This window comes from Chelonoidis abingdonii, chromosome 3, assembly GCF_003597395.2.
Source record: "Chelonoidis abingdonii isolate Lonesome George chromosome 3, CheloAbing_2.0, whole genome shotgun sequence".
Classification (NCBI taxonomy): domain Eukaryota; kingdom Metazoa; phylum Chordata; order Testudines; family Testudinidae; genus Chelonoidis; species Chelonoidis abingdonii.
The window spans coordinates 80,028,827-80,053,901 of record NC_133771.1 but is presented as its reverse complement, the minus strand read 5'-3'; the positions used below and the strand labels follow the sequence as shown (position 1 = coordinate 80,053,901).

Sequence of the window (25,075 nt, the reverse complement as noted above, 5' to 3'; positions counted from 1 at the left end):
ATGGTACCACTTTCCAGTAGGGTCCTTGGGCAAAGACTCCCGTAACGCTTCACCTGCCTACCTCAAATATGAGAGTGACACGAACTAGGAGAGTCATGCCGGCTGGACGTCGCACATGGATTAACAAGGTCCGCGCAGATGTTGAGGAACCAGGACAATCGACGATATTAATGGGGCTACTGGAACAAACCATTCATGACGAGACAAGAGATCCTGGAATTGCATGGAATGCTACTACACAGTAGACCTATATGAGAGGGGATATATGAAACGTAGGAGGACTGCGGATGGACAAAGACCAACTCCACACTTACGGAGAAACAGCTAGTTATCCAACGCTTCAACATAGTAAAGAGGAAGCTGCTCTCACAGCTTGAGATAGACCAACTCCACATTACATCCCAGACTCAAGAGGCCTGGAAGAACAAAGGATGTGCAGCCCACACCTGAAGCTGAAACTTCACTGCTACCCCCTCCATTGCGGAGCACGCAGCAGGATATGAGGCATAAGATCATGGAGAAACTAGCTACAGTCAATCTCTGAGACCGATTACCAAGGCTCAGTGGAGAAGTACATCAGATAATATGTTAGAAGATGCCAATAGAGCTCTCATGACAATCCCTCTACCACCATAACTCAACCAATGAATGTTATACGCTACAGCTCTGTACATCCTGGAGATGCTTGGCTGCACGATCAAGAAGAAACACAGTACTGTACCACCCTGCGAAATGAGGTTGGAGGATAAGATGAAGGCGACTCGGAGGAAGTTAGTCAGCTGGTGGAACTACAGAAGGGTGTAGAGATTAAGGATAAGACTGGCTACTGACAAAAGGACAAGGACCTGACTCCATCTGGAAGCCCTAGAGCTGCTAAAAAGGCTCACAGCACTAGCTACAGGCTAAGAAGATACACTCAGAAGCAGAGGCCAAAAAAGTAAATGCCTGTTCTCCAAAGAACCATCAAGGTGTACTCCCAGCTGTAGTGCAACACACAATAACAGCGAGCCACCAGCAGCAGAAACTGAACACTATGGAGAACATAATGGGAGAAAGAGGAGACTCTAAACACCAGTGCAAAGTGGCTGCAGGACACTGAGAACGAGCACAAGCCATATCTCCAGAACAGAAACAGTCACCATCACAGTAGAAGACATCCAGCAGCGGGTCAAGAACATGAAGAGCTGGACCAGCACCTGGACCAACATGATCCACACTACTGGCTAAAGAAACTACAGCAGTGCATGAAGACCAGCAGCACAGATGAACCAGCTGCTAGCACAGGCTCACCCCAAACTGGCTAACACAAGGAAGACAGTGCATTGTAGTTTCCTCAGGAAATCAGTGATGTCACGGAGATAGCTAGGAGCACTGGTGGCATAGGGTCTGAGTAGAGGGTCCACATATCCAGACAGTCCTTCAGTGAGAGTGCCAATTCCTGAGATGATGGGGCGTCCAGAATTTCCGGGTTTGTGGATCTTGGGTAGTAGATAGAATAACCCTGGTCAGGGCTCTAACGGTATGTTGATTTGTTCTAGTGTTAGTGTAGGGCGTGTCCTGAGTAGATGATGCAGTTTTAGTGTATCCCTCAGTGGGATCTGAGGGAAGTGGTCTGTAGAAGAACGGATTCAGTCATCCTTCAGTTCAGTTCCTTTGCTTAAAGGAACTATCTATTGCTTAAAATGCATATAAAAGTTTTAAAATAGATTTTTTTTTTTAAGATGAAGTTTGCGGCATATACATCTATAGAAAATGCAATTCAAATAATATACTCTCTCACCAAAACAAGATGATAAAGGTAAAATTACTTCACAATACGTTTGTTTGTATAGCTGTAATTTTTGTCCCTACTATGCTGGTGGTTTTCCTTAAGACAGTATTATCAGTTAAGTAATTCTCATTTAAGTGCTTCATTCTTTTCCATATTTTGGATGTAATTTTAGGATTCATGTTGGGTTATTCTTGTTCAGACAATCAATTGAAATGATACAATTCTTGAAAGGATGCAAGGGGGACTCTGAAGGAATTAGATTTGCATGATTATAGAAAAATATAAGATAGTAACTCTGGACTTCAGTATGGCTAAAGATTAGAAAGGATATATTTAGCTTGGCTAATATGGCAAAACTTTTTTAAATGATACAGGGGACTGTTTGCCTCAAGATCCCCTGCTTCTTTGAAAATTGAAATTTTAATGTCATGGAATGGAAATATTTGTTATGGAAATATTTAATAATTAACACTTTTTTTTAAGATGTCATTGCAGTTGCAAAACTTCTATTGCAAGTTCTAACAGATGTCTCTCTCTCATGCACACACACACACACACACACACTTCCTTTCTAATGATTTCACTTTACTTCTCAACGTCTTTTCCTGTTTACACTGACTTGGAGGTGGCCACAATTCTTTGTCACTCCTTCCAGCTCAGAGGTCTTTGAGTTCCAGTCCTTTTCTCTGCAAACCCTAGTCCCAAGTTCATTTTCCCTTTACTTTCTGCCATGCAGGCTCTGCCACTCTCCTCATTATATTATTTTCTACTACTTTTATCTTCTTTTCTTCTTTCTCTGTAAGACCTAACATTTCTAAACCTTAAAGCAGATTGGGAAAACACATGGAGCATACACTGTTCCTTTCTAGTGATTTCTTTATAAATGTCCCATTGTTTCCTGCTGTTACTTCTATACTATACTTCTTACTGCTATAATGTCTTCATTTTAATGTCACTTATACAATATTCTCTTTGTTTTATACTGTTTGCTTTAAAATTGTATCCTAATAATTTGACTTTGGTAGTATCCAAAATGTGCTGGTTTCTTTACATCCCTGTCTCAAAATGCATCTTAGGTAGAGTTAAGAATTATTATTAACTGAAAAGGGGTTTGAGGTATGAGTAGAGTAATTTTGCCAAACTATTTGGAAGAATATGTAGCTTCCCTATTTAATGCTTAGTTGATAGGTGATCTTAAAGTTCTTAGAATAATTTTATTTGAATATATGTAGGGCCCTACCAAATTCACGGCCATGAACAATGTGTCACGGACTGTGAAATCTGGTCTCCTGCTGTGAAATCTGGTCTTTTGTGTGCTTTTATGCTATACTATACAGATTTCATAGGGGGAGACCAGCGTTTCTCAAATTGCAGGTCCTGAGCCAAAAGAAAGTTGCAGGGGGGTCAGAAGGTTATTTTAGGGGGGTTGCAGTATTGCCACCCTTACTTCTGAGCTGCCTTCAGAGCTGGGCAGCTGGAGAGCAGTGGCCGTTGGCCTGGTGCCCAGGTCTGAAGGCAGCTCCTGCCAGCAGCAGCACAGAAGTAAGAGTGGCAATATTATACCATGCCAGCCTTGTTTATGCGCTGCGGTCTTAAGAGCTGGGCGGCCAGATAGTGGTGGCTGCTGACTGAGGGCCCAACTCTGCAGGCAGTGGTGCAGAAGTAAGGGTGACAGTCCCATACCATGTCATTCTTACATCTGCGCTACTGCTGGTGGCAATGCTAGCTTCAGAGCTGGAGTTCCGGCTTGTAGCCACCACCACTCTCCAGCTGCCCAGCTCTGAAGGCAGCGCTGCAGCCTGCAGAAGCACAAATGTAAGGATAGCAGTACCGCACCCCTCTCTAGAATAACCTCGTGACCCCACCCCCCAACTCCTTTTTGGGTCAGGACTCCTACAGTTGCAACACCTTGAACTTTCAGATTTAAATAGCTGAAACCATGAAATTTATTATTTTTTAAAAATCCCAGAACCGTGAAATTGATGAAAATAAACTGTGAATTTGGTAGGGCCCTAAATATATGCAATTGTGATCTTTCAAAGGTTCATGACAATGTAATGTGAATGCCATAGGTGCTGTTTTTTAAATTCCATAATAGAATCACATCTGAATTTTTTTCAAGGAGAAAGCAAATATTCTTTATTCAGCACACCAAGTACTGTACCTGCTATGTATGAAATTATAAATCAAATCTACTTTGAGTTAACACCATGGGAACAATTCAGAAAGGCATTGGGAAAGATTCTTAATCCTTTATAAACGCACTTTATTGTTTGGCTTCAAATAACTGAAGAATACCTAATATTTTTGGTTAACTTTTATTTAAAAAAATAATTCTGGACTGAGACCAAGCATGAGAAATTTCAGCCAAAATGCTTTAAGGCTTAGCTACACTTGGAAATTTACAGAAATAGCTATTCTGGAATAATTATTTTTCAGTAGTTATGTCAGTGAAACTCCATATAAACACTATTTTTCTGGAATAAGAGTGTCCACATAGAGGTCTATAGAAAAATAAATATTCCAGGAAAAAATATTCTGGAACAGTTATTTCAGTAAATGTGTAAGGGTAAGCTGTCCTTAGTAATTGAAAATATCAGTATATAGTGGCATTTTTTGTTGCTAAAAGCTGTGCAGTGCCACTCTACGGTGCTCAGCGATTTTTTAAAGAAGTTTACAGATTTGCCTGCGGGCCACTTCAAATTGTGAGAATTGGAGGGTTTTTTGGGGGGAGGGGCGGATTGTAAACTTAGTAACTAACCATTCCCAAATAAGGCTATTCTAAGTCAAGTTATCCTGAGAAGAGTAGATACAGAGCTGATCCAGAGCTTGCTTCAACCAAGACTCTAGCAGGCTGAGAAACTTTAGAGATGGCTAGGACATCAGATAAGAGGATGGAGAGGCAGGAATAACCAGCAAGTTGATTTGATTGGCAGTATTTACTGAGAAATGATTGACTTTAGTGAATCTTCTTTGCAGCCTGGCTTTTTTCTTAAACACTTTTTATTTGAACTCTTGCCAGTATGCTAATGTTGCTAATGATTCATAATGGTTAAAAAGCAAATTTAAAAAATAAACTAAAATATATTGCATAACCTAATGCTTAAGTGTTCATAACTAATTAGTGTAAAATTGCTGCTTGGACTAGGAACTGATGCAAGTGGCTTGAAAAATATCCTAATTCCAAAGTAGTGTGAGTAATTCCCGCCGGCAATCATTCTGATCTGGGATCTCTCTCTCTTTTTTTCCTCTCTCTCCTCAAGTCCCTGCTTTTCCCCTTCTCTGAGGTCCTTCCCCGTTCACTCAATCCTCCCTACTTCTGTTGCTTGCTCTCCCCCACCCTCACTCAGTTTCACCGGGCTGGGGCAGCGGGAGGGGGTGTGGGCTCTGGGCTGGGGCTGAGGGGTTTGGAATGTTGGAGGGGGCTCCGGGCTGAGCCTGGGGCAGAGGGTTGGGATGCAGGAGGAGATGTGGAATGCAGGCTTGGGAAAGGAGTATGGGTGCTGGAGAGGGCTCAAGGCTCGGGGTGGGGGTGAGAGGTATAGGCTCCGGCCGGGAGGCACTTACCTTGGGTGGCTGGCATGTTCCTGCGGCCCTTGGAGGAAGGAGGTTGGGGGTTCCACATGCTGCCCGCAGGCACTGCCTGTGCCCACAGACATTGCCCCTGCATCTCCCATTGGCTGCAGTTACTGGCCAATGGGAGCTGGGTTGGGGGCAGTGCGCGGAGACCCCCTGTCCCTCCTCAGGGGGGCACAGGGACATGCTGGCCGCTTCCGGGAGCAGCGCGGAACCAGGGCAGGTAGGGAGCCTGCCTTAGTCCTGCTGCGCCCTTGGACTTTTATCAACCTAAAATCTCCCTGTTTTGTCTTCAGTAGCCTCCAGGAGATAGAGCCTGATTCCAGGAGGATTGGCAACCTTAAAACATGCGCGCACACTGCTTTATCAGAAATATATGTATGTATTACCATTTCTGATAAAACATCAGAGGACAGATTTTTTTCCCCCCAACACTTATCTCTACTTGCATCTGCTGAATAGTGCATGAGCCCTTACATGCCTGTGCCCTTTGTAGGTGTAACATGTCTGTATTAATGTTTGTCTGCACTCTTTAATCTAAAACCTGTGACTGTTCAAGTATTAAGTTTTTGTTTAGCAAGTTTGAGCACTTGCGCAGAGCATGTGTGAGTCTCAGGTACATGCCCAGATTTGTATGTGGAAAAGTGGAATCCAGGTAGAGCACTGACTGAAAATTCCTATTAACCTAGTTTACTTTCTTGGATAAATCAATGGGGGGAGGACAACATAGAACAGAGATTACTTAATTACATGACTGAGAAATATCCAGATCTTGCTGAGGTTCATAGACTTGCTGTAAGACTACATAGCTAAGTTATGCTATATCGATAAGATTAATTATCTCCTACCTCAAAGTGCGGTAAGACAAGTGAATACAGGATGGGTCTTGTAACATGTAAGAGGTCCATTGGTTATGGCATATATTCAAATCAAACCAATTAGCAGGGTAAAAGCTGCATGTTCAAATTTGTGATCTGAGCTAAATGGATAACATTAGTGATGTAGGGTGGCTAGGCACCTGTTTTTTACAGGAAAGTCCAGTCGAAAAGGGGACCTGACAATGTGCAGTCAGATCTACTGAAAGGACACCTAAAGTCTGGTTATTATGATTGGGGGAGGTGCTGGGTCAGCACATCTACCAGCCCCTACTCAGCCAGCGCTGCGTTCTACTTTCATTGGGCAGCTGCAGCTCCCAGACCCAGCTCCACAGGCCAGTTCCTCTGGACCTGGGTGCGAGGGGAGAAGCTGCCACCAAAGGGTGCTAGAGGGGCAGAGGAGTGGATGGAGGTGGGGCAGAGTTGGGGGAAGAGGCAAGGCAGGGAAGGTTCCGGCACTCCTGCTGGAGTGTCCAGGTTTTAAACACTATGATGATGAATGAGTAATAAACTCTTTAATTTGTTATATTAAAATAACAGATGTTAGCACTGTAGGACATTTATCTCAATTAGATTATTGTATGCTGTACAATTAAAACACTGACTAAATTTTTCATTTAAAATAATAAGATATAATCTGAGTCTAGTATTGGGTGAAATCCATCCAGAGAAATGAAATCGATGAATGTCAAATACCTATTTTTAAATTAGAGATGTTGAGTGTGTGCTAAGAATAAATCAAAGTACTCACACATTTCAGAAAACTAGTACTCAAATCATTGGCTCTGGGAGACTAGTAAAGCAAGGGAGAAAGTGAAGAAATTAGATCTGCTGTTGTTGCTTCATATGGCTGTGTGAAGACATGCTATCTTAACTCTGTGCATGGAAGCATTAAAACTGAGCTGCTGCTAAAGTACTAGCATAATACATTTAAGCAGACTTAGAAGCATACTGAGCCATCTAGTGAAATTTTGTAATATTAGAGTTGACTCTGTGACAAATGATTTTTGTTAACTATGGTATTTATGCACTAAGTGTGGAATTTAGCAAACATGGAGAATGTCCACAAGATGCTCTGCTGCTAATGATTGTAGCAGTGGTGTTCTGTTCTGGGCAGGAAGGGGTCTATGCACAGACCTCAGAGGCCTGCATGAAAAAAGCTGTGGGTGGCTATTGGAATTATGCTATGAGGATCCAGTAGTCTTGCAAGAAGGGAGACACAGGAGGCTGATGGATCCAGTGCCTAAAACCTCCTGCATGGCAGGTGCTGAGGAACTGTGGCTTTTAATGCAATCGGTAGGCATAAATACTGACTGGTAGTATAGATGTTTTTCCTCCCTGTAACTTGATCACTCACTGGAGGGTGGATTTCTCTCAGTCACTGCAGACATTTCCCATCTGCAGCCTCGTTGTTCAGATGGTTGTGCATCCCTATGAATTTCACCATAGATTATTGACTTGAATAAGATTTTCACACTTAGCAATTTCTGGTTTGTCGTTTATAAATTAGCATCAAAGCAACAAAGTGAACATCTTTTGTAGTGAATTGACTATCCTAACTGTCTTTACCTAATCTGTAACCTGGAAAGTAGTGAGTCGTAAAAGGGTGTAAGGGTCATAGTGGACAAGCAACTCAATTTAAACTCTGAATATGACATTGTGGCAAAAAGGGCTAATGTGTTCCTTGGATGTGTAAACAGGAAAGTGTTTTTACCTTTTATATGGCATTCATGAGAATGATATTGGAATAGTTCATCAAGTTCTGGTGCCCACATTTTAAAACAGATACTGAAAAATTCAAGAGGATGCAGAAAAAAAGCCATAAAAATTATTTCAGTTCTGGAGAAAATGCCTTACAGTGATACACTAAACAGACAGAGATCTTGTTACTGAAATACTGGGTTTGCCTAGCTGAGAGCCAATTAACAGCCTGACAGGGATAAGGAAAAAAAATGCTTTATTTTGCAGAAAAAGGAGAGCCTATACCTTGGTACAAAAGACTTTGTCTTACACAAATGCCACAAACCTTTTGTACACATTTAGACAAAGACCCTTGCGTGTTAATACATGATTGGTAAGTGTAAAATTTTATGTTTTTGTTATTTGGGTAGTATTGACTGGTTTAGAGCAGGATTTTCCTGCCTTGAGGCAGAGGAAAAGAGAGAGCCTAAATTTTTACACTACTGTGACCATGAGCAGTACTCACCGCCCCCTCCCCCCCACCCATGGCCACTTGTAATCTATTAAGGGGGGTTAGCCAGCTTTTACATCTTTAAGTCTATCAGAGAGAAGATTGAGAGGTGATTTTTATTACAGTATACGAGGACCTTTGCGGGGAGAGAATATTGTGTACTAAAGGGCTCTGTAATGTAACAAAGCAAAAGGCATAACAAAGACCAATGGCTGGAAGTGGAAGCTAGGCACACTCAAATTAGAAACTTTTTTTTTTTAAACAGTGTAGATGATAAGACTGTCAAGGGAAGCGATGAAATTCCCCTTTCTTGGCATCTTTTAGTCAAGACCAGCTACCTTTCTGAAGGATATGCTTTAGCCAAACCTAAGTTGTGCTTTAGTTAAACACAATTTATTGGACTGAAATACAGGGTTAACTGGGATATACAGGAGGTCAGACTAGATGATCTAATGAACCCATCTGGCCTTAAACTCTGTGAATACGAGAACTTCAGACCTCATGTTATGAGGCGCTCTTGCTTTATGCCTAATGTAGTGTGTGACTGACTATGTCCGGTCAGGTATACTGACTGGATACATAAAAGTCCTAAATGTCCTATACTATTGAGGGCCCACTGGATTCAAAATTAAAGTGGGAGAGAGCTAGAGAGTCCCACTCTGCAACTGATTTCAAGCCCGTCTTGAAGATGGCTGTCTCTCGGCTGTGGAGAGAAATTAGAAGTCACAGTGGTCTTTTATATTATGGATAATGACTATGTAAAAATGGTCCCTTCTTACAGCAAAGATCTGCTCCCTGTATGCATTGAGAGTAAATTATGTCGGATTCAGTGGCAATACTTTTTTTTACCACTCTGTATCTATATAAAATTGCAGAGATAACACAACTGGACCCAGTTTCTTCACATGCACCTTCAGTCAAAAGCCAAATTTTGCCCGTATATGTCTTTGCAATCCCATTGAGCACAAATGGGTTGCATAGGTGTAGCTGATAAAAGAATTTCTGTCTCACAGAATTTTTTGCTGCGGATGATTTGCCATCAGAGAAGAACCCTGTTTGACTTTTAGATGAGTTTAGGTTTGCAGGGCTGGCAATAAAAACCTAATAAACAGGGCCAATTTTATATAGAAATCATTGACACAGTAAGCTTGGAACTCCACAATACTATTTTAGTCAGTTATTAGAGCCCATCCACATTAACTTTTTCTAAATATTCATGCTCTTTTATCCATTCTTGTAGTTGAAAAAAAAAACAAGCTTTTTTCTGTGCAGTTCTCCTACATTTTGTTCAAGCATAACTTTTTAAAGAGTTAGTCAATTTGGAGACTCTATGATCTACAGTAAAAAATACTATTGTATGCTGGGTGTTCCCAGACCTTCATTAACTACACTAATCCCTCAGATTCCCCCTACACTCCTTCCTACTGTACCCTTCCAGTTCTCTCTCTCAACACAAATAGTGTTTCAAAATAAAGTCTAGTATCTGGTTTATTAATATCATTAAATAAAAAGTATACCTCCTTTTGCCTCTATATCTGGCTCCTTTTTGATATTCCCCCAGTCATCCTCATGTAAGACTTTGACTGCTCTGTTTAGCAAGACCTTCTGCTAATCTGTCGTCTGGGCTTGTGCCCCAGCTCCCTCTGCACTTGCTCCACTGGTCGCATTCTGGACCTTTAGCTTCTGTTCTTTCACAGACAGCCGTTCTCCTGCTGTTATCTGTGGAGAGATGCGCAAAAGCTCACTCTTAGTCCATGATCGCTTTTGTTTCTGCTGGTCCCAGCCTCAGAGACAGGAAGCTTTGCATCTTGTTTCCTATCAGTCACATGCCTGCTTTCAGTCATGTACCTGGGTCTACAGCTACCAGTCTTACAAGGCCAACCCCCCTAATAGATATGCTGGGTCACACATGCGCCCAAATGACTAGTGTTCTGTTAGACTCATTTGCCAGTGGTTTACCTTGTAAACATTCTCATGTCCAACATATTTGAAACCAGTCTATTTTTTCCCGTATACCTCTTAAGGTTGCTCAATATAAACCTCATTTTTCATATAGGTGTCAGTTATTTTCCCTTGTGTGTGCTAGCAAATTCCTATTGAAGGTGTTTTAGTATTTCCCTACAGTAGTGATAATGGTTATATGCCTATTTAAGTGAACCATATGTCGTGTATTAATATATTATTTTTGTTTATTTGGATTTATAAACCTATAAATAAGCACCAACGACATGCCATTAAACACTAAAACAAAGAACTGGCCTGCTTATCCTGTTAAGTAAAGGCAACTGAGTAATACACCTTCCACAGAAGACATAAAAATCCCTCCCGGAATGCCAGGGAAAAAAAAGATAAACGTTTCGTTGTGTCCTGAATGGTTAACAGACTCTGACTTAATATAGTCTTACAGGCCCTGATTCAGCAACATAGTAAGTACATACTTAACATAAGCATGTGAATAGTCCTACTGATAAGTGTACTAATGCGCTTAAATACATGCTTAATCTCTTCGCTTAATCAAGGCCATATTCCTTTTGTCACCATACTAAAGGCTGTCTCCACCTGAATTGTTATATTACTTCTGCCTTTTTAAAAAAACATTCTGGTAAAATACTGTAAGTTACTTGAGTGTTTTATTCAGCTTTAGTATTTGTGTGGTGTTCTCCAGTAGTTTCTTCAATATGACCTGCAAACAGTTTGCACAGTATGAAAACCCTAATTAAATGGAACTTTAAGAAACAAAGAAAAAAAAATACAACCATTTTCAAAAGTGTTTGAAGAATTCCTAAAATTAAACAGTGCACAAACTGGAAACTCAAGATAAATAAAAAGACTATAAAATACATTGATCGAACCCTGCTATGGCTGTGCAATCATTGCCTCTGTAGGGAGCTCATTAACACTTTATTAGAGCCCCATTGATGAAAATGAAGAGACACCAAGTAAATGTACATACGGCAGTTGATGGGGAAACAAATGGCTTTCCATCTACAGTTTTCAGATGGAATAACCTATAAAAGTATATTACTAGCAAAGTGTTGAAACACAACAACTTAAAGTTATAAGGAGACCTCCTGAAAAGTTCTGGAAATAATTTAAAATAGATCAAGGCAGGAATAAACATTTTTCTGAATCACAAGATTCAGTGAACTATAACAGACATTCAGATGCACTTGGGATATGTGTAGAAGCTTGAATTCAAATGCTGTACACAAAAATACAGACTGAGTTTGCGTTGCACTGCTACTATTGTGCACAAGGGAAAACTAAGATAATTTTCATACACAAATTCTTAGCTAATTAATGTATTCTTGTTCCATAATCAGTACATTTATAAAAGCATATTTTATATGAAGCTTTTGTGCCATGTGATTTTCATTTACAATAGCATTATTGCTTACATGTTTAGGGCTTATTGTGATGAAAAAGGCCACATTGCCCCTTCGATTAATCAGGCATTCATATACTACAGAATATATTTTCAGGAGAAAGTCCAAGGTATACATCTTAAAACATTTAAACTGCCTTCACCAAACAAGGACACTCCACCAAAGAAGTAGATTGTATCATGGAATGGACCACCCAAATACCCTGAGAGAACCAGCTTCAATACAGGGGGAGGAGGGAGAGAACCACTGACCTCACACCCCTACGTGTCATCTATCACCCCACACAGGAACCCAATGGGGTATCAAACAATTATAACCTATATGTTACATCCTGAAAGAAATCTTTGTCTGCCTTTCAAACCCTGCCCCTGCCCCCGCCCCCAACCTCTCCAAGCTCTTCATCATCAAAAGCAAGCTGCCCACAAACCATGACACACCAACTCAAAGTAGTACTGTACCCTGCCAGAACAGATGCAAAACCTGCAGATATATCTCACTACTGCAGTGACCTATACCCCTCACAACATGCCTTTCAAGATTCCTCGGTCCTACACATGCAGGATTGGTGTACCTTGTCCAGTTCCTCAAATGCCACAGTAACTGTGTAAGTGAAATCAGATAATCTCTACCTTCTCACAGAAAAAAAAATAAGACAAATTGCCATGGACAAACACTTTTTTCACTAAAAGGCTGGGCGAAAGCCAACAGATGTGGAGGAGCACATGATTTGGACAGAGACATCACTTAGGAGAGGCTCTATTAATGGAGATTCTCTATGTCCTAATAAGGAGGAGAGGCTGGAAGATGATAAAATACAGGTAAGATCTGATGAGAAACAGTCAAATGAAAGAATCCCCTTCAATTACATTACGTAATGGAAGACAGCTAAAAAGTGACAATATTTTAAAGAGCTTCTAACATTTGTATATGTCTAAATAATGGGTGAACTTGAGTGCCTCATATTAAATGAGGATATTGATATAATAAGCATTACAGAAATGTAGTGGACTGAGGATATTCAATGGGACACAGTAATACCTGGATAGAAAATATATCGGAAGGACAGGGCAGGGGGAGTCACACTGTATGTGAAAGGAAGCGTAGACTCAAAGTAAAAATCTTAAATGAACCAAACTGTACCATAGAGTCTCTATGGGTAGTAATTCCATGCTTGAATAATAAGAATATAGGAGTAGGGATATATTACTGACCACCTGACCAGGATGACAATAGTGACTCTGAAATGCTTAGGGAGATTAGAGAGGCTACAAAAATAAAAAAGTCAGTAATAATGGGGGATTTCAACTATCCCCATTTTACCTCAGGTTGCTATGCAGAAGTAAAGTTTCTTGACACCTTAAATGACTGCTCCTTGGAGCAGCTAGTCCTAGAACCCACTAGAGGAGAGGCAATTCTTGATTTAGTCCTAAGTGGAATGCAGGGTCTGGTCCTAGAGGTGAATATAGCTGAACTGCTTCGTAATAATGACCATAATATAATTAGATTTAACATTCCTGAGATGTTGAGGGGAGACATCACGGCAGCCCACCATGGTAGCATTTAATTTCAGAAAGGGCTACTACACAAAAATAAGGAATTAGTTAAACAGAAATTAAAAGGTACAGTGCCAAAAGTGAAATCCCTGCAAGCTGCATGGAGAGTTTTTAAAGACACCGTAATAGAGGCTAAACTTAAATGTATACCCCAAATTAGAAAAACATAGTGACAGAACCAAAGAAGTGCCACTGTGGCTAAACAACAAAGTAAAAAAAGCTGAGACACACAAAAAGTCATTCTTTAAAAAGTGGAAGTTAAATCCTAGTGAGGAAAATAGAAAGGAGCATAAACTTTGGGAAATGAAGTGTAAAAATATAATTAGGAAGGCCAAAAAAGAATATACAGAACAACTAGCTGAAGACTCAAAAAGTATTAGCAGTTTTTCTTAGCGTTCATCAACCTGAGAAGTTTAGAATGAACCCCTTAGCTTAATTACCAGCTCAGATTTGATCTCGCTGCCACCAGCCACCAAAATTCCAGGGTTTTGGCTCCCTCTGGTCTCCCCAAACCCTTCCTGGGGAACCCAAGACTCAGAAGCCCTGAGTCTTACCCACAAAGGGAAATAACCCACTTCCCTTCCCCCTCTCTCTCCCACCCAGACTTTCCTCTCTGGCTAACCTGAGAGTACTGATGCAATCTCTTTACATCACAATACCAAGAAGCATGTCTCCTCTATTCCACAAGAGACAAACCCCAAATACAAGGAAACAGAAATGATTCTATCTCTCTTCCCCTCCCACCAATTCCCTGGTGCTGCAGAGCTTTACCCTCCGTAGATCTAACACAAAGAGAATTCCCTCCCCTTCGTTCCTTAGCCTACCCAGAGAGAAAAACTCAAACAAGTCTCTAAAAAGAAAGCTTTATATAAAAAGAAAGAAAAAAACACATGAACATGATCTCTGCATTCAAGTTGACAATACACAGGGCTATTACTTAAAAGAAAAATATGAATAAACAGCCTTATTCAAAAAGAGATACAATTTAAACATTCCAGCAAACTACACACATGTAAATACAAAAAAAACAATAACAGCTATTGTTTTTTCTACCTTTGTACTTACAACTTTGAAACTGAAGATTAGAAGCTTGAAGATAGAAAGAAAGAAAAAATCCCCTCTCATAGCTGAGAGCCAGACAAAGACACAGACCCAAAAAATTCCCTCCCCTGAGCTTTGAAAAAATCCAGTTTCCTGATTGGTCCTCTGGTCAGGTGTTTGGTTCTCTTTGTTAACCCTTTACAGGTGAAAGAAACATTAACCCTTAGCTACTCAAAAAGTATTAGATTTTTTTTTTTTAAGTATATCAGAAGCAGGAAGCTTGCTAAACAATCAGTGGGACTACTGGACAATCAAGATGCCAGAGGAACACTCCTGAAAGTAAATGAATTTTCTGCAATAGTGTTTACGGCTGAGGATCTGAGGAAGATTTCCAAACTTGAGCCATCATTTTTAGGTGACAATCTGGTGGTTTTGGAACAAATTGATAAACTCAACAGTAATAAGTCACCAAAACCAGATGGTATTCACACAAGAATTTTGAAGGAACTCAAATGTGAAATTGCAGAACTACTAACTGTGCTATGAAACATACCATTTAAATCAGCTTCTGTACCAGATGACTGGAGGATAGCAAACATGACACCAATTTTTAGAAAAAGGCTCCTGAGGTGATCCTGGCAATTACTAGTCTGTAAACCTAACTTCAGCATCAGCAAACTGGCTTAAACTACAGTAAAGAACAAAATTATCAGACACGTAGTTTAACATGACTTGTTGGGGAAGAGTCAAATTGGCTTTTGTAAAGAGAAATCATGCCTCACAAATCTAGAATTCTTTGAGGGGGTCAACAAGCATGTGGACAAGCATGATCCAGTGGATATACTATACTTAGATTTTTAGAAAGCCTTTGACAAAGGCTCTTAAGCAAAGTAAGCTGTCGTGGGATAAGAGGGAAGGTGTTCTCATGGACTGATAACTGGTTAAAAGATAGGAAACAAAGGGTAAGAGTAAATGGTCAATTTTCAGAATGGAGAGATGTAAATAATGGTGTCCCCAAGGAGTCTGTACCACTATTCCCTCTAATTTTTTTACAACCATATGTGGAATGAATTTTGCGATATGGAGGTGATGTATGGCCCAGGGTGGGGCGAGGAGTTCAGAGTGCGGGACGGGGCTCAGGGCTGGGACACAGGATTGGAGTGTGGGAGGGTGAGGTCTCTGGCTGGGGGGGTGATCTCTGGGGTGCAGCTGGGGATGAGGCGTTTGGGGTGCAAGACGAGACTCAGATCTGGGTGAGAGGGTTGGGCTGTGCGGGAGTGAGAGCTCTGGCTGGAGATGATGAGTTTGGGGTGCAGGCTGTCCCTGGGCTGCGGCAGGGATAGAGGACTCCCTCCAGCCCTCTCTTGCTGCGACAGCTCAGAGGCTGGGACCAGGGGAGAGGCACCTCTCCTTGCTTGTGTGGTCCGTGATAGCCTGCTGCATGGCTGTGCAGCTTAGAGGGAACTTAGATCTATACTTGGGCCAGTACTGTTCAACATATTCATAAATGATGTGGAAAAAGGAGTAAACAGTGAGGTAGTGTAACCGTGCAGGACTCACTCCTGCGGCACCTCCTGCTGGCCTGCTGGGGAATTAGCTCTCAAGCTGTCTTCTGAGCACTCTTTGCAGGCCGGTGTCCTGCTTTTCCTGGCCCCCAAGTCCCTCTCAGACCCAGTGCCCCTTGCATGCTGGGGTGCAGTCCCCTGGGAATACACCTCTCGGTATCTGGGTATCTCCTCCCCAGGGAATCCCCACCCACTATCCCCACATTGTCTCAGTCTTTGGCTACTGCCCAGTCTCCATCTAGCTGCCATTCACTGGGGCAGACTGCAGTACAAATGCCACTCATCACAGGCAAAGGAGGTTGGACCTGCTGCTTCTGCCTACCCCTTTGGGCTTCCCCTTGCAACTCTAGTACCTATTTGGCCTTCCTCTAGGCCGCAGCCTGGGAATTTCCAGGTCAGAGCTCCCTGGGCCTTCCCCAGCCCTGCTCCAGCTCATGTAGCCAGGTCCCTCCCATTCAACAGGCTAGAGAGAGTGTGTGTTTTTGCTCCTGGCCCACTGCCTTCTTATAAGGGCCAGCTGAGCCCTGATTGGGGCATGGCCACAGCTGAGCCTACTTTCCCACTCAGCCGAGGAACTGCTCTACTCAATGTCCAGCGGCAGTTAAAAAGGTTATCAGAATGCTGGGTATCATTAAGAAAGGGATAGGTAATAGGGAAAATATCATACTGCCTCTATATAAATCTTGGATATGCCCACATCTTGAATACTGCCTGCAGATCCGGTTGTCCCATCTCAAAAAGGATGTATTGGAACTGGGAAAGGTACTGAAAGGGACCAGAAAAAAATGATTTAGGGGGTATGGAACAGCTTCAGTATGAGGAGAGATTAATAAGATTGGGACTTTTCAGCTTGGCAAAGAGACAACTAAAGGGGGATATGATAGAAATCTATAAAATCATGATTGGTGTAGAGAAAGTAAACAAGAAAGTATTTGTTCCTTCTCATAACACAAGAATGAGGGGTCACCAAATGAAATTAATAGGCATCAGGTTTAAAACAAACAAAGGGAAGTATTTCTTCACACAATGCAGAGTCAACCTCTGGAACTCTTACCAGAGGGTATTATGAAGTCCAAAACTATAACAGTTCAAAAAAGAACTAGATAAATTAATGGAGGAAAAGTCCATTAATGGCTATTAGCCAGGGTGGACAGGGATGCAAAACCATGCTCTTAAGTGTCCCTAATCTCTGTTTGCTAGAAATCGGGAATGGGTGACGAGGGATGGATCAGTTGATGATTACTTGTTCTGTTCATTTCCTCTTAAGCACCTGGCATTGCCCACTGTTGGAAGAAAGGCTACTGGGCTAGATGGATTATCGGTGTGAGCCAGTATGGCCATTCTTAGAAGATCATCCTTTCTCTTCCTGCAATCCTCTGCGTCATTGACTAGGCACCCTCCAACTTCTGCCACATACAAAGCAGGGGTCCTACAGAGTATGTCCATATTGCATGTGAAACCTGCATCTGTAGGGACCTGGGCCTGTGAACTCAGTATTTCCAAATCATTATTTAAACATCCACACTGCGTCATAAACCTGGGCTTGCAGTTGCTGGACCTAGGTCTCATAGCCGTGCTTACATGTCCATAGTGACTACACAGACTTTCTGACTCAGATCTGTGGCTTGAACTGCATCCATGCTGCAAAATGACAGGGCTTGGACCAGAGTCACAACAGGGTCCTAGGACCTGAGTTTGCTCACCCAAGTCAAACTGATTTGTATATGAGCAGAAAGGAGTCTTGGGCTCAAACCTGAGTCAGAGCGTGGGTTTAGTGTGCAGTGTATATATACCCACAGACAACAGTCTCCACTGCATGACCCTGGCTCTTGTACACTGAATAACACAAAGGTCGTGTGGGAAAAGTAATAGTACTGTCTGATTTTTACCGAAAAAAAAAAATCCAAAAAAAGAAACGCTCAGATTTTACAAAAAATATTATTCATATTTTTCTGATTTTTACCTACTTTTGTATCATATCAGTATATAAAAATAATTTGTTTTATTAGGAAAGTATGAGATTTCATGATATGTACTGTGATAATACATTAGTCTGGGTGTATACACAGAGCTATCTGTTGAAGTAAAGCTATGAATTAGTTCAGAAGATACAATAAACAAACAGGGTCACATGCAAGCTCTGAAGTCCATGCGCATCTTCATGTACTGACGAATCTCACTCCCACTATGTACATATTTCAAGTTGTTAGAGAATGGTTTAAATATCTGACACAATGGAAAAAACAAAAATCTATCAGAATACTTTTCAGAACACAAGGATGTATTCGAAAGCTTTTAAAAAAAACAAAACAGGAGAAAAGGATGAAGTTTAGTGTATATGCTGTAAATGGTGTGGCCCAGTTATTAAATGTAAATATTTATAGGCTAATAGTTCTAAGTCTAAACGGTAAACTGTTTTTATTCAAATGAAAAGTTTTATTTGGGGATTGGAAAGAGATTGTTTTCTTAAACTCAGAGTGGCATTTTGTTTTTAGTTCTGCAGCAAACCACATAGAATCCGATTCATCAAAGCATTAATCTACTGAATACTTTTTTCCTTTGTCCTTCCATCCAACAAAATAAACCCTGATTACTGATCCAGAAAAAATAATAGTTTTTTCCACCAATTTTCACCTGCTTTTGTGGTTGTAGTAATAAACGCCAGTAAATTCCTGGGAAAAATTAAATAAAATAAAAACCGAAAATGAAGGGCCCTAATCATATTGCATACGCTAAAGGGGCCCAACATAAGGCAGTAAGACAACCTTAATTTTGGCATTTCCTAATTTTTGTGTGATTGACTTTGTAACCTTAATGTTCTCTTAATATTGTTTTTTATTGTAATATGTTAGTCTATATTTTGGACTTTTTGTTTAGCTATGCTATACATAGGTGGTGGCCTGACACTGCCCTAAAGGTGGTCTCTCCCCCCTCGCATCAGAGAGGAGGAGGGTATTGTTTTCTTTGTATGCTTTAGGATGGCTTTAGAATTTAAACTTAGTACATCTTTCCTAATGTATAAAGCACTATAAAGGCGTACGTTTTCTCACTAATAATTATGTCTTGTTTAAAATACATAAGTCATAATCTATTAATACTGTTTTTATGCTAATATTCATTAACTATTAATGAAGTGTGGTCAGTGTGTTTTTGGTAAAAGTGAAAAACATAACAGTGGTGTAGTTAAGAGTAACTTAAGTTAATGTTTTAAAAGTTATCCTACTTGGAATATGTAAGAAATGTGAAGTTTCCAGCATGGTAGTTGTAGCCTTTTGGTATCAAAGGTTTGTGACCAGGGTCGGCACCAGGCACCAGCTTATCAAGCAGGTGCTTGGGGCGGCAACTCGGGAGTGGGGCTGCACTTTCAGGGACTTGGCAGCAATTCGGCGGAGGGTCCCTCACTCCCGCTCGGAGCGAAGGACCTCCCGCTGAATTGCCACAGATCGCAATTGCGGCTTTCTTTTTTTTTTTTTGGCTGCTTGGGGGTGCAAGACCCCTGGAGCTGGCCCTGCTTGTGACTAATTTCTAAGAAGATCCAAAAATTATCCCTCTCTTTTTGCTGTCCTTGTATTTTCATTGCAATACTTTTTTCTTTCAGATCGGGCAACTTGTATTTAAAGGCATGAAAAAACTAAACCGAATCCAATCAATAGTTTTTGAGACTGCCTACAATACAAATGAAAACATGCTGATCTGTGCACCAACTGGAGCTGGGAAAACTAACATTGCCATGCTAACTGTCCTGCATGAAATTCGCCAGCATGTTCAGCAAGGAGTTATCAAAAAGGATGAGTTTAAGGTAGGAATTCAATGAACCAAAACCAGCTTTTTTAACTCAAAAGATAAAACCCATTGTACAGTTATACACATTATATGAAATCAAGACGTTTTCAAGGGTATTATACTTCTCCAGGTCTCACAGAAAATGCTGGTAATTTACTTCATTACTATTAAACCAATTCCCATTTGTGTTCTGAAAATCTTATTACCCATGTGAAAAGCTATGAAAATATATTTAGCTTTGATGCAGAACCAATTCTCAAAGTAATGAGGCTGTATAAACATAATCCATTGTCCTCTAAACAGCGGCACACTTATCTAACATAGATAACTACTTTTCATATATCACTATTAAGATTTTTCACTGTAAGTGCCTAGAATCATATTTCACAATAAATTGTGATTTGTATTGGTTGCCATGAAACAAATGACATTGTGCAGTTTGCTCATTTATCAAGCTAGTGTCCTTTTGCTGCAGATTGTGTATGTTGCTCCTATGAAGGCTTTGGCAGCTGAAATGACAAATTACTTTAGCAAGCGTCTGGAGCCACTAGGCATCACTGTGAAAGAGCTGACCGGTGATATGCAGTTGTCAAAAGGTGAAATTCTTCGAACACAGGTATGTTTTGTTTCAGATGAATAGTGCCTGTGTGCAGGCATGTGTGTATGCTTTAATTTGTTAAAAAACCTTCATTGTCAAATGTTGTAGTAGTTGGAATGTAACATTGTGGTATTAATTATACTGTGTATGTTTAAAATGTGACCAAAGTTTGGAACACCTTCACTATAGAGAAAACTTTCAGATAGATATGAAAAACAAACCTAAAATGATCTATTTTTTTTCACTGAAATTTGAGGTTCCATCTACAATCTTATAATACACCCACAACCTTCCTATCATTTCCTAGTTTTATTAGGTCCCTGGGTAGACCCATGGTCTCTTCATTGCATATAATCATTAGTAGAACCAAATCCCTTACTTCTGGGTTCCAGCCTTTTAATGGATTATTGTTCCTACCTTTTAATGATTGTGTCAGGGATTGTGGTACTAGGTATTCATTTAAAAAAAATATCTCCCTAGCTTCCCTCAACACCTCTCTCCAAAAAATGCCCCCCCTCAACACACACCTTCACCCAAAAGTCAAGTAGGGTCAGGTCCTCAGATGGAAAATGCGGGAGAAGTTTGAAATATTACTACAACATTGTTGTTGTGTAAATTAATACTTTGTCAGCCCTCTTTTTAAAGTATACAGTGGTGGTGTAGCTGTGTTGGTCCCAGGGTATTAGAAAGACAAGGTGGGTGAGGTCATGTCTCTTATTGGAAGTTGGTCCAATAAAAGATATTACTGCACCCACCTTGTTAATCATCTTTTCAAAGGGTTAATAAAATTGAAGATTCTACTGATGACTAATCTCAGTATATTTCCTCTGATAGAGCATTTAAGTGATGAAAAGTATCAGGTATCATTAATAATGTTCTTTTGCCTCTTAAGAAATTCTAGACATTTTAATAACTGAATTTTGCATACCTGACTTCATGTACAGTGTTGCGCAGCATGCAGATTTTTTTTTTGTTAGCAGATACGACTATTCCCATACTGCCTTATTTGTTTAGAAAAGAGGCTTTTATCAGGTATACGTTTTGGGCAGTCTTTCAGTCAGCGATGTAACACTTTTCCACAACATGAAAAAGTGTTTGTATTTTTATGCTTAAACTCCTTGTTGCTACCCTTTTGTCTCCTAATTTCATGAATCTGAATAAGCTTTGGCTGTATATATTTATGTATTATGAACCCTTGTGTCATTAATCCCGTAGTAATTAACACTGATTCAATTGAGAGATACTTTCTTCTTAATTTTGGTATGCTTTAAATCTCCATTATTACACTGGAGATTTCTTTTCCTATGTTAAAAAGAAAATATAGATGTATGGATTATGAATCCAGAGGGGACTATTGTGATAACCTATCCTGACCTCCTGCATAACACAGACTATGGTTTTTCCCTGAATTAATTCCTGTTTGAACGAGATGTTTTTTAAAAATCATCTAGTCTTGATTTGATGCTTTTGCATGATGACCAAAGCCCAGGTATGTTGTTCCAATGATTAATTACTGTCATTGTTAAAAATATACACCTTATTTTTAGTTTGTCAAGCTTCAAGCTCCAGCAATAAGCTCTTGTTATACCTTTGCTAGACTGAAGAGCCTTCTCATCAAACTTTTATTCCCCATTTTCATTGCAGACTGTGATTAGGTCACCCCTTCCTCTTTTCTTTGTTGTTCTAAACAGATTGAGCTCCTAGAGTCTTTCACTATATGTAGGACTCAGTGTCTGTTAGAGAGGTCACGCAACATCATGGATTCCATGACTTTCCACAGCCTCTGTGACTTCTGCAGTGGCCAGTGTGGCTTAATCCTGGGCTGCTCAGGGCTTTGGGACCAGCTGCTCGGGTGGCCCTGGAGACAGCCACACTGGCCGCTGCTGGAACGGCTCTGCATCCATTTTATTGGTCAGACCCACAGCCAGCTGCACCGGTTGCTGCTGGGGTGGCCCCGGGGCCAGCTACACCAGCTACTGCACAAGCGGTCCCAGGGTAGCTGGAGCAACCACTGCCACTGGACCCGCCACTGGCCCCCCACAGTGAACCCCTGTCTTTCCTCTCCTCTGCCCCACCCCAGCAGCAGCCCTTTGTGGTGTGCCCTCCTCCACCCCTGATTTATTCAGGGGTATTTATATATAAATCATGGACAGGTCACGGGCCATGAGTTTTTCTTTGTTGCTGGTGACCTGTCCATTACTTTTACTAAGAAATACCCATGAAGATCGTAGCCTTAACTATATGGCATGTTTTCCAATCCTTTATTCATTCTTGTGGCTCTTTTCTTCAAATTTTCAGCATCCTTGAATTGTGGACACCAGAACTTGACACAGTATTCTAGTAGCGCTCACACTATTGCCACGTACAGAGGTAATATAACTTGTCAGCTCCCCCTAGGTATTCCCTGTTTATATGTCCACAGATTGCATTAACCGTTTTGGCCATAACACCACATTGGGAGCTCATGTTCAGTTGATTATCAACAATGGCCACAAAGTGTGTTTCTGAATCACTGCTTCTCAGCTTAGAGCACCACCATGCTGTATGAATGGACCCCTTATGTGATTCTTAGATATATGTCCTTACTTTGACCGTAGTGAAACATGTTTTCTTGGGTCCAGCTTACTAAGTGATCCAGATGGCTCTATATCAATGTCCTGTCCTCTTAATTATTTACTACACCCCAGTCTTTGTCATCTGCAAGCTTGATAAGTAATTTTTGTTTTCTTCCAAGTTATTGACAAAAATGTTAAATGGCATAGGCTGATTCCCACCAGATCCCTTTACAAACACACCAGCTTGATGATTATTCCCGATTTACAATTACAATTTGAGAACTATCAGTTAGCCAGCATTTAATCCAGTTAATGTGCACCATGTTGATTTTATATCAATCTAGTTTCTTAATCAACATATTTTGTGGTACCAAGTGAAGTGTTGTACAGAAGCCTAAGTATATTAAATCAACACTACTACCTTTATCAACCAAACTTGTATTGTTAAAAAAATAAAATAAAATAAAAAATCAAGTTTGTACGACAAGATCTGTTTTCCATAAACCCGAGTTGACTGGCATTAATTATATTACCTCATGGTTTTGCCCAAGGTGATAAAGAGCGCAGCAGGCTGCTGATGTCTCCAGTTCTTTCTCGCTTCTGCATGGTCCCTCCTCTCCCCCATCCTCCTCAGTACCCAGATCTGGGTACTGGATTATATGAATGTCTGACACAGTCCACTGCTCCCGTTCCAGAAGTATTACTATCGCATTGTGCCAGGGGCACTGAGATAATTCCTCACCAGTCAACTCCAGCTACTTCACATCTTGCACACGTCAGTACTTGTGAGAGTGGCCCTATTGATCAAGTATCAGAGGGGTAGCCGTGTTGGTCTGGATCTGTAAAAGCAGCAAAGAATCCTGTGGCACCTTATAGATTAACAGATGTATTGGAGAACATGTGCACACACTCTGAAAAGGGCTGAAAAGAGGCACTATGTCTCCGCAAGGAGTCAGAGTTTTATTCTCTCATTCTCCATCCAACTCACAGGTCATCTAGGCAGCATCAGAGTGATCTAAGAAACAACACCTCTGCCCCACCCCAGAGGGCAAAAGACTAGACTTAATCGGTAGGAAGGTCTCCTTGGCAGGACTCCAATTCTATATTTCCAACTACTTAGCCCTGATGGCCCGATATGACTTCATCAACTATGGATGAGGGGCTGAGATCACTGACAAACTAACGCAAGATTGCAACCAGTTCCAGGTGGTTTTGAAGGAAGTCATATTACTCGTCAGGTCCATGCTACTGATCATAGTGGATTCAGCAGATCCATCAGGCCATGTGTTGGCAATTGGGATTGTCCTTAAGAGGGAATCCTGGTTATACTCCTCAGACTTCTCCAGGGAGGTGCAAAACACTATAGATGACCTTCCATTCGACAAATCATACCTTTTCAACCAGAACATAGATGATTCTTACACTCCTTAAAGGATTCTAGAGACACATTAAGCTCTCTGGGCATCTACATACCAGCACCTAAGAGAAAGTTTTAACTCCTGCTCCAATAACAACATTACAAGACCCCACAGCTATGCCACCCATGTACCTATGAGCATCCTCAAAAATGCCCTAAGGTCCACAGAACCTGCCTGCCTACGTCGACTGCTTAGTCATCCATGCAGTGCACACAATCGTCACATAAATGGTATCTGAGTGTCATTAGAGAGCCATCAACCATTCTGTACATCAGTGCTCCTACTGGCTACCCCCTTTGAGGGCTGCCTCAAATTCTTTATGCCAGCATAGAAAGTCTTAACAATGGACAAGTAAGTCCTAGATGTTATCCACAGCAGCTATCTCATAGAATTTACAGCGATGCCCCCATCATACACTCCACTGTGGTCCACACATGGAGCACTTACACAATGACATCCTCCAACTAGAGATGGACTCGCTTTTGTGGAGGGGAGCTATGGTGCCCATCCTGGAACCATTGCAGGGCACAGGGTTCTATTCGAGCTACTTCCTAGTACCCAAAAAGAATGGAGGATGGAGACTGATCTTGGATCTCTCATGCTTCAACTGTTCAGTTTCCAAACCAAGATTCCGAGGGGGGAGAGAGAGCTCAGTGGTTTGAGAATTGGCTGTGAGTTCTACCCTTGAGGGGTCCATTTAGGGATTTGGGGATTTAGTTAGGGATTGGTCCCGCTTTGAGCAGGGAGATGGACTAGATGACCT

At 41.1% G+C, this 25,075-nt stretch overlaps 1 protein-coding gene across 4 annotated transcripts in view; it reads left to right on the top strand.

Moving 5' to 3' along the window:
- Positions 1-25,075, top strand: part of ASCC3 (activating signal cointegrator 1 complex subunit 3) — a 544,393-nt gene that overhangs the window by 137,530 nt on the left and 381,788 nt on the right. For all 4 annotated transcript variants that reach the window (XR_012655518.1, XM_075063855.1, XM_075063856.1 and 1 more), the window contains exons 9-10: positions 19,557-19,757; positions 20,217-20,357. Coding sequence is in view for 3 of the 4 variants with exons in the window: in XM_075063855.1 (XP_074919956.1) it covers positions 19,557-19,757; positions 20,217-20,357 (342 nt within the window). In the remaining variant the exon portion in view is untranslated. The remainder of the gene's footprint in view (positions 1-19,556; positions 19,758-20,216; positions 20,358-25,075) is intronic.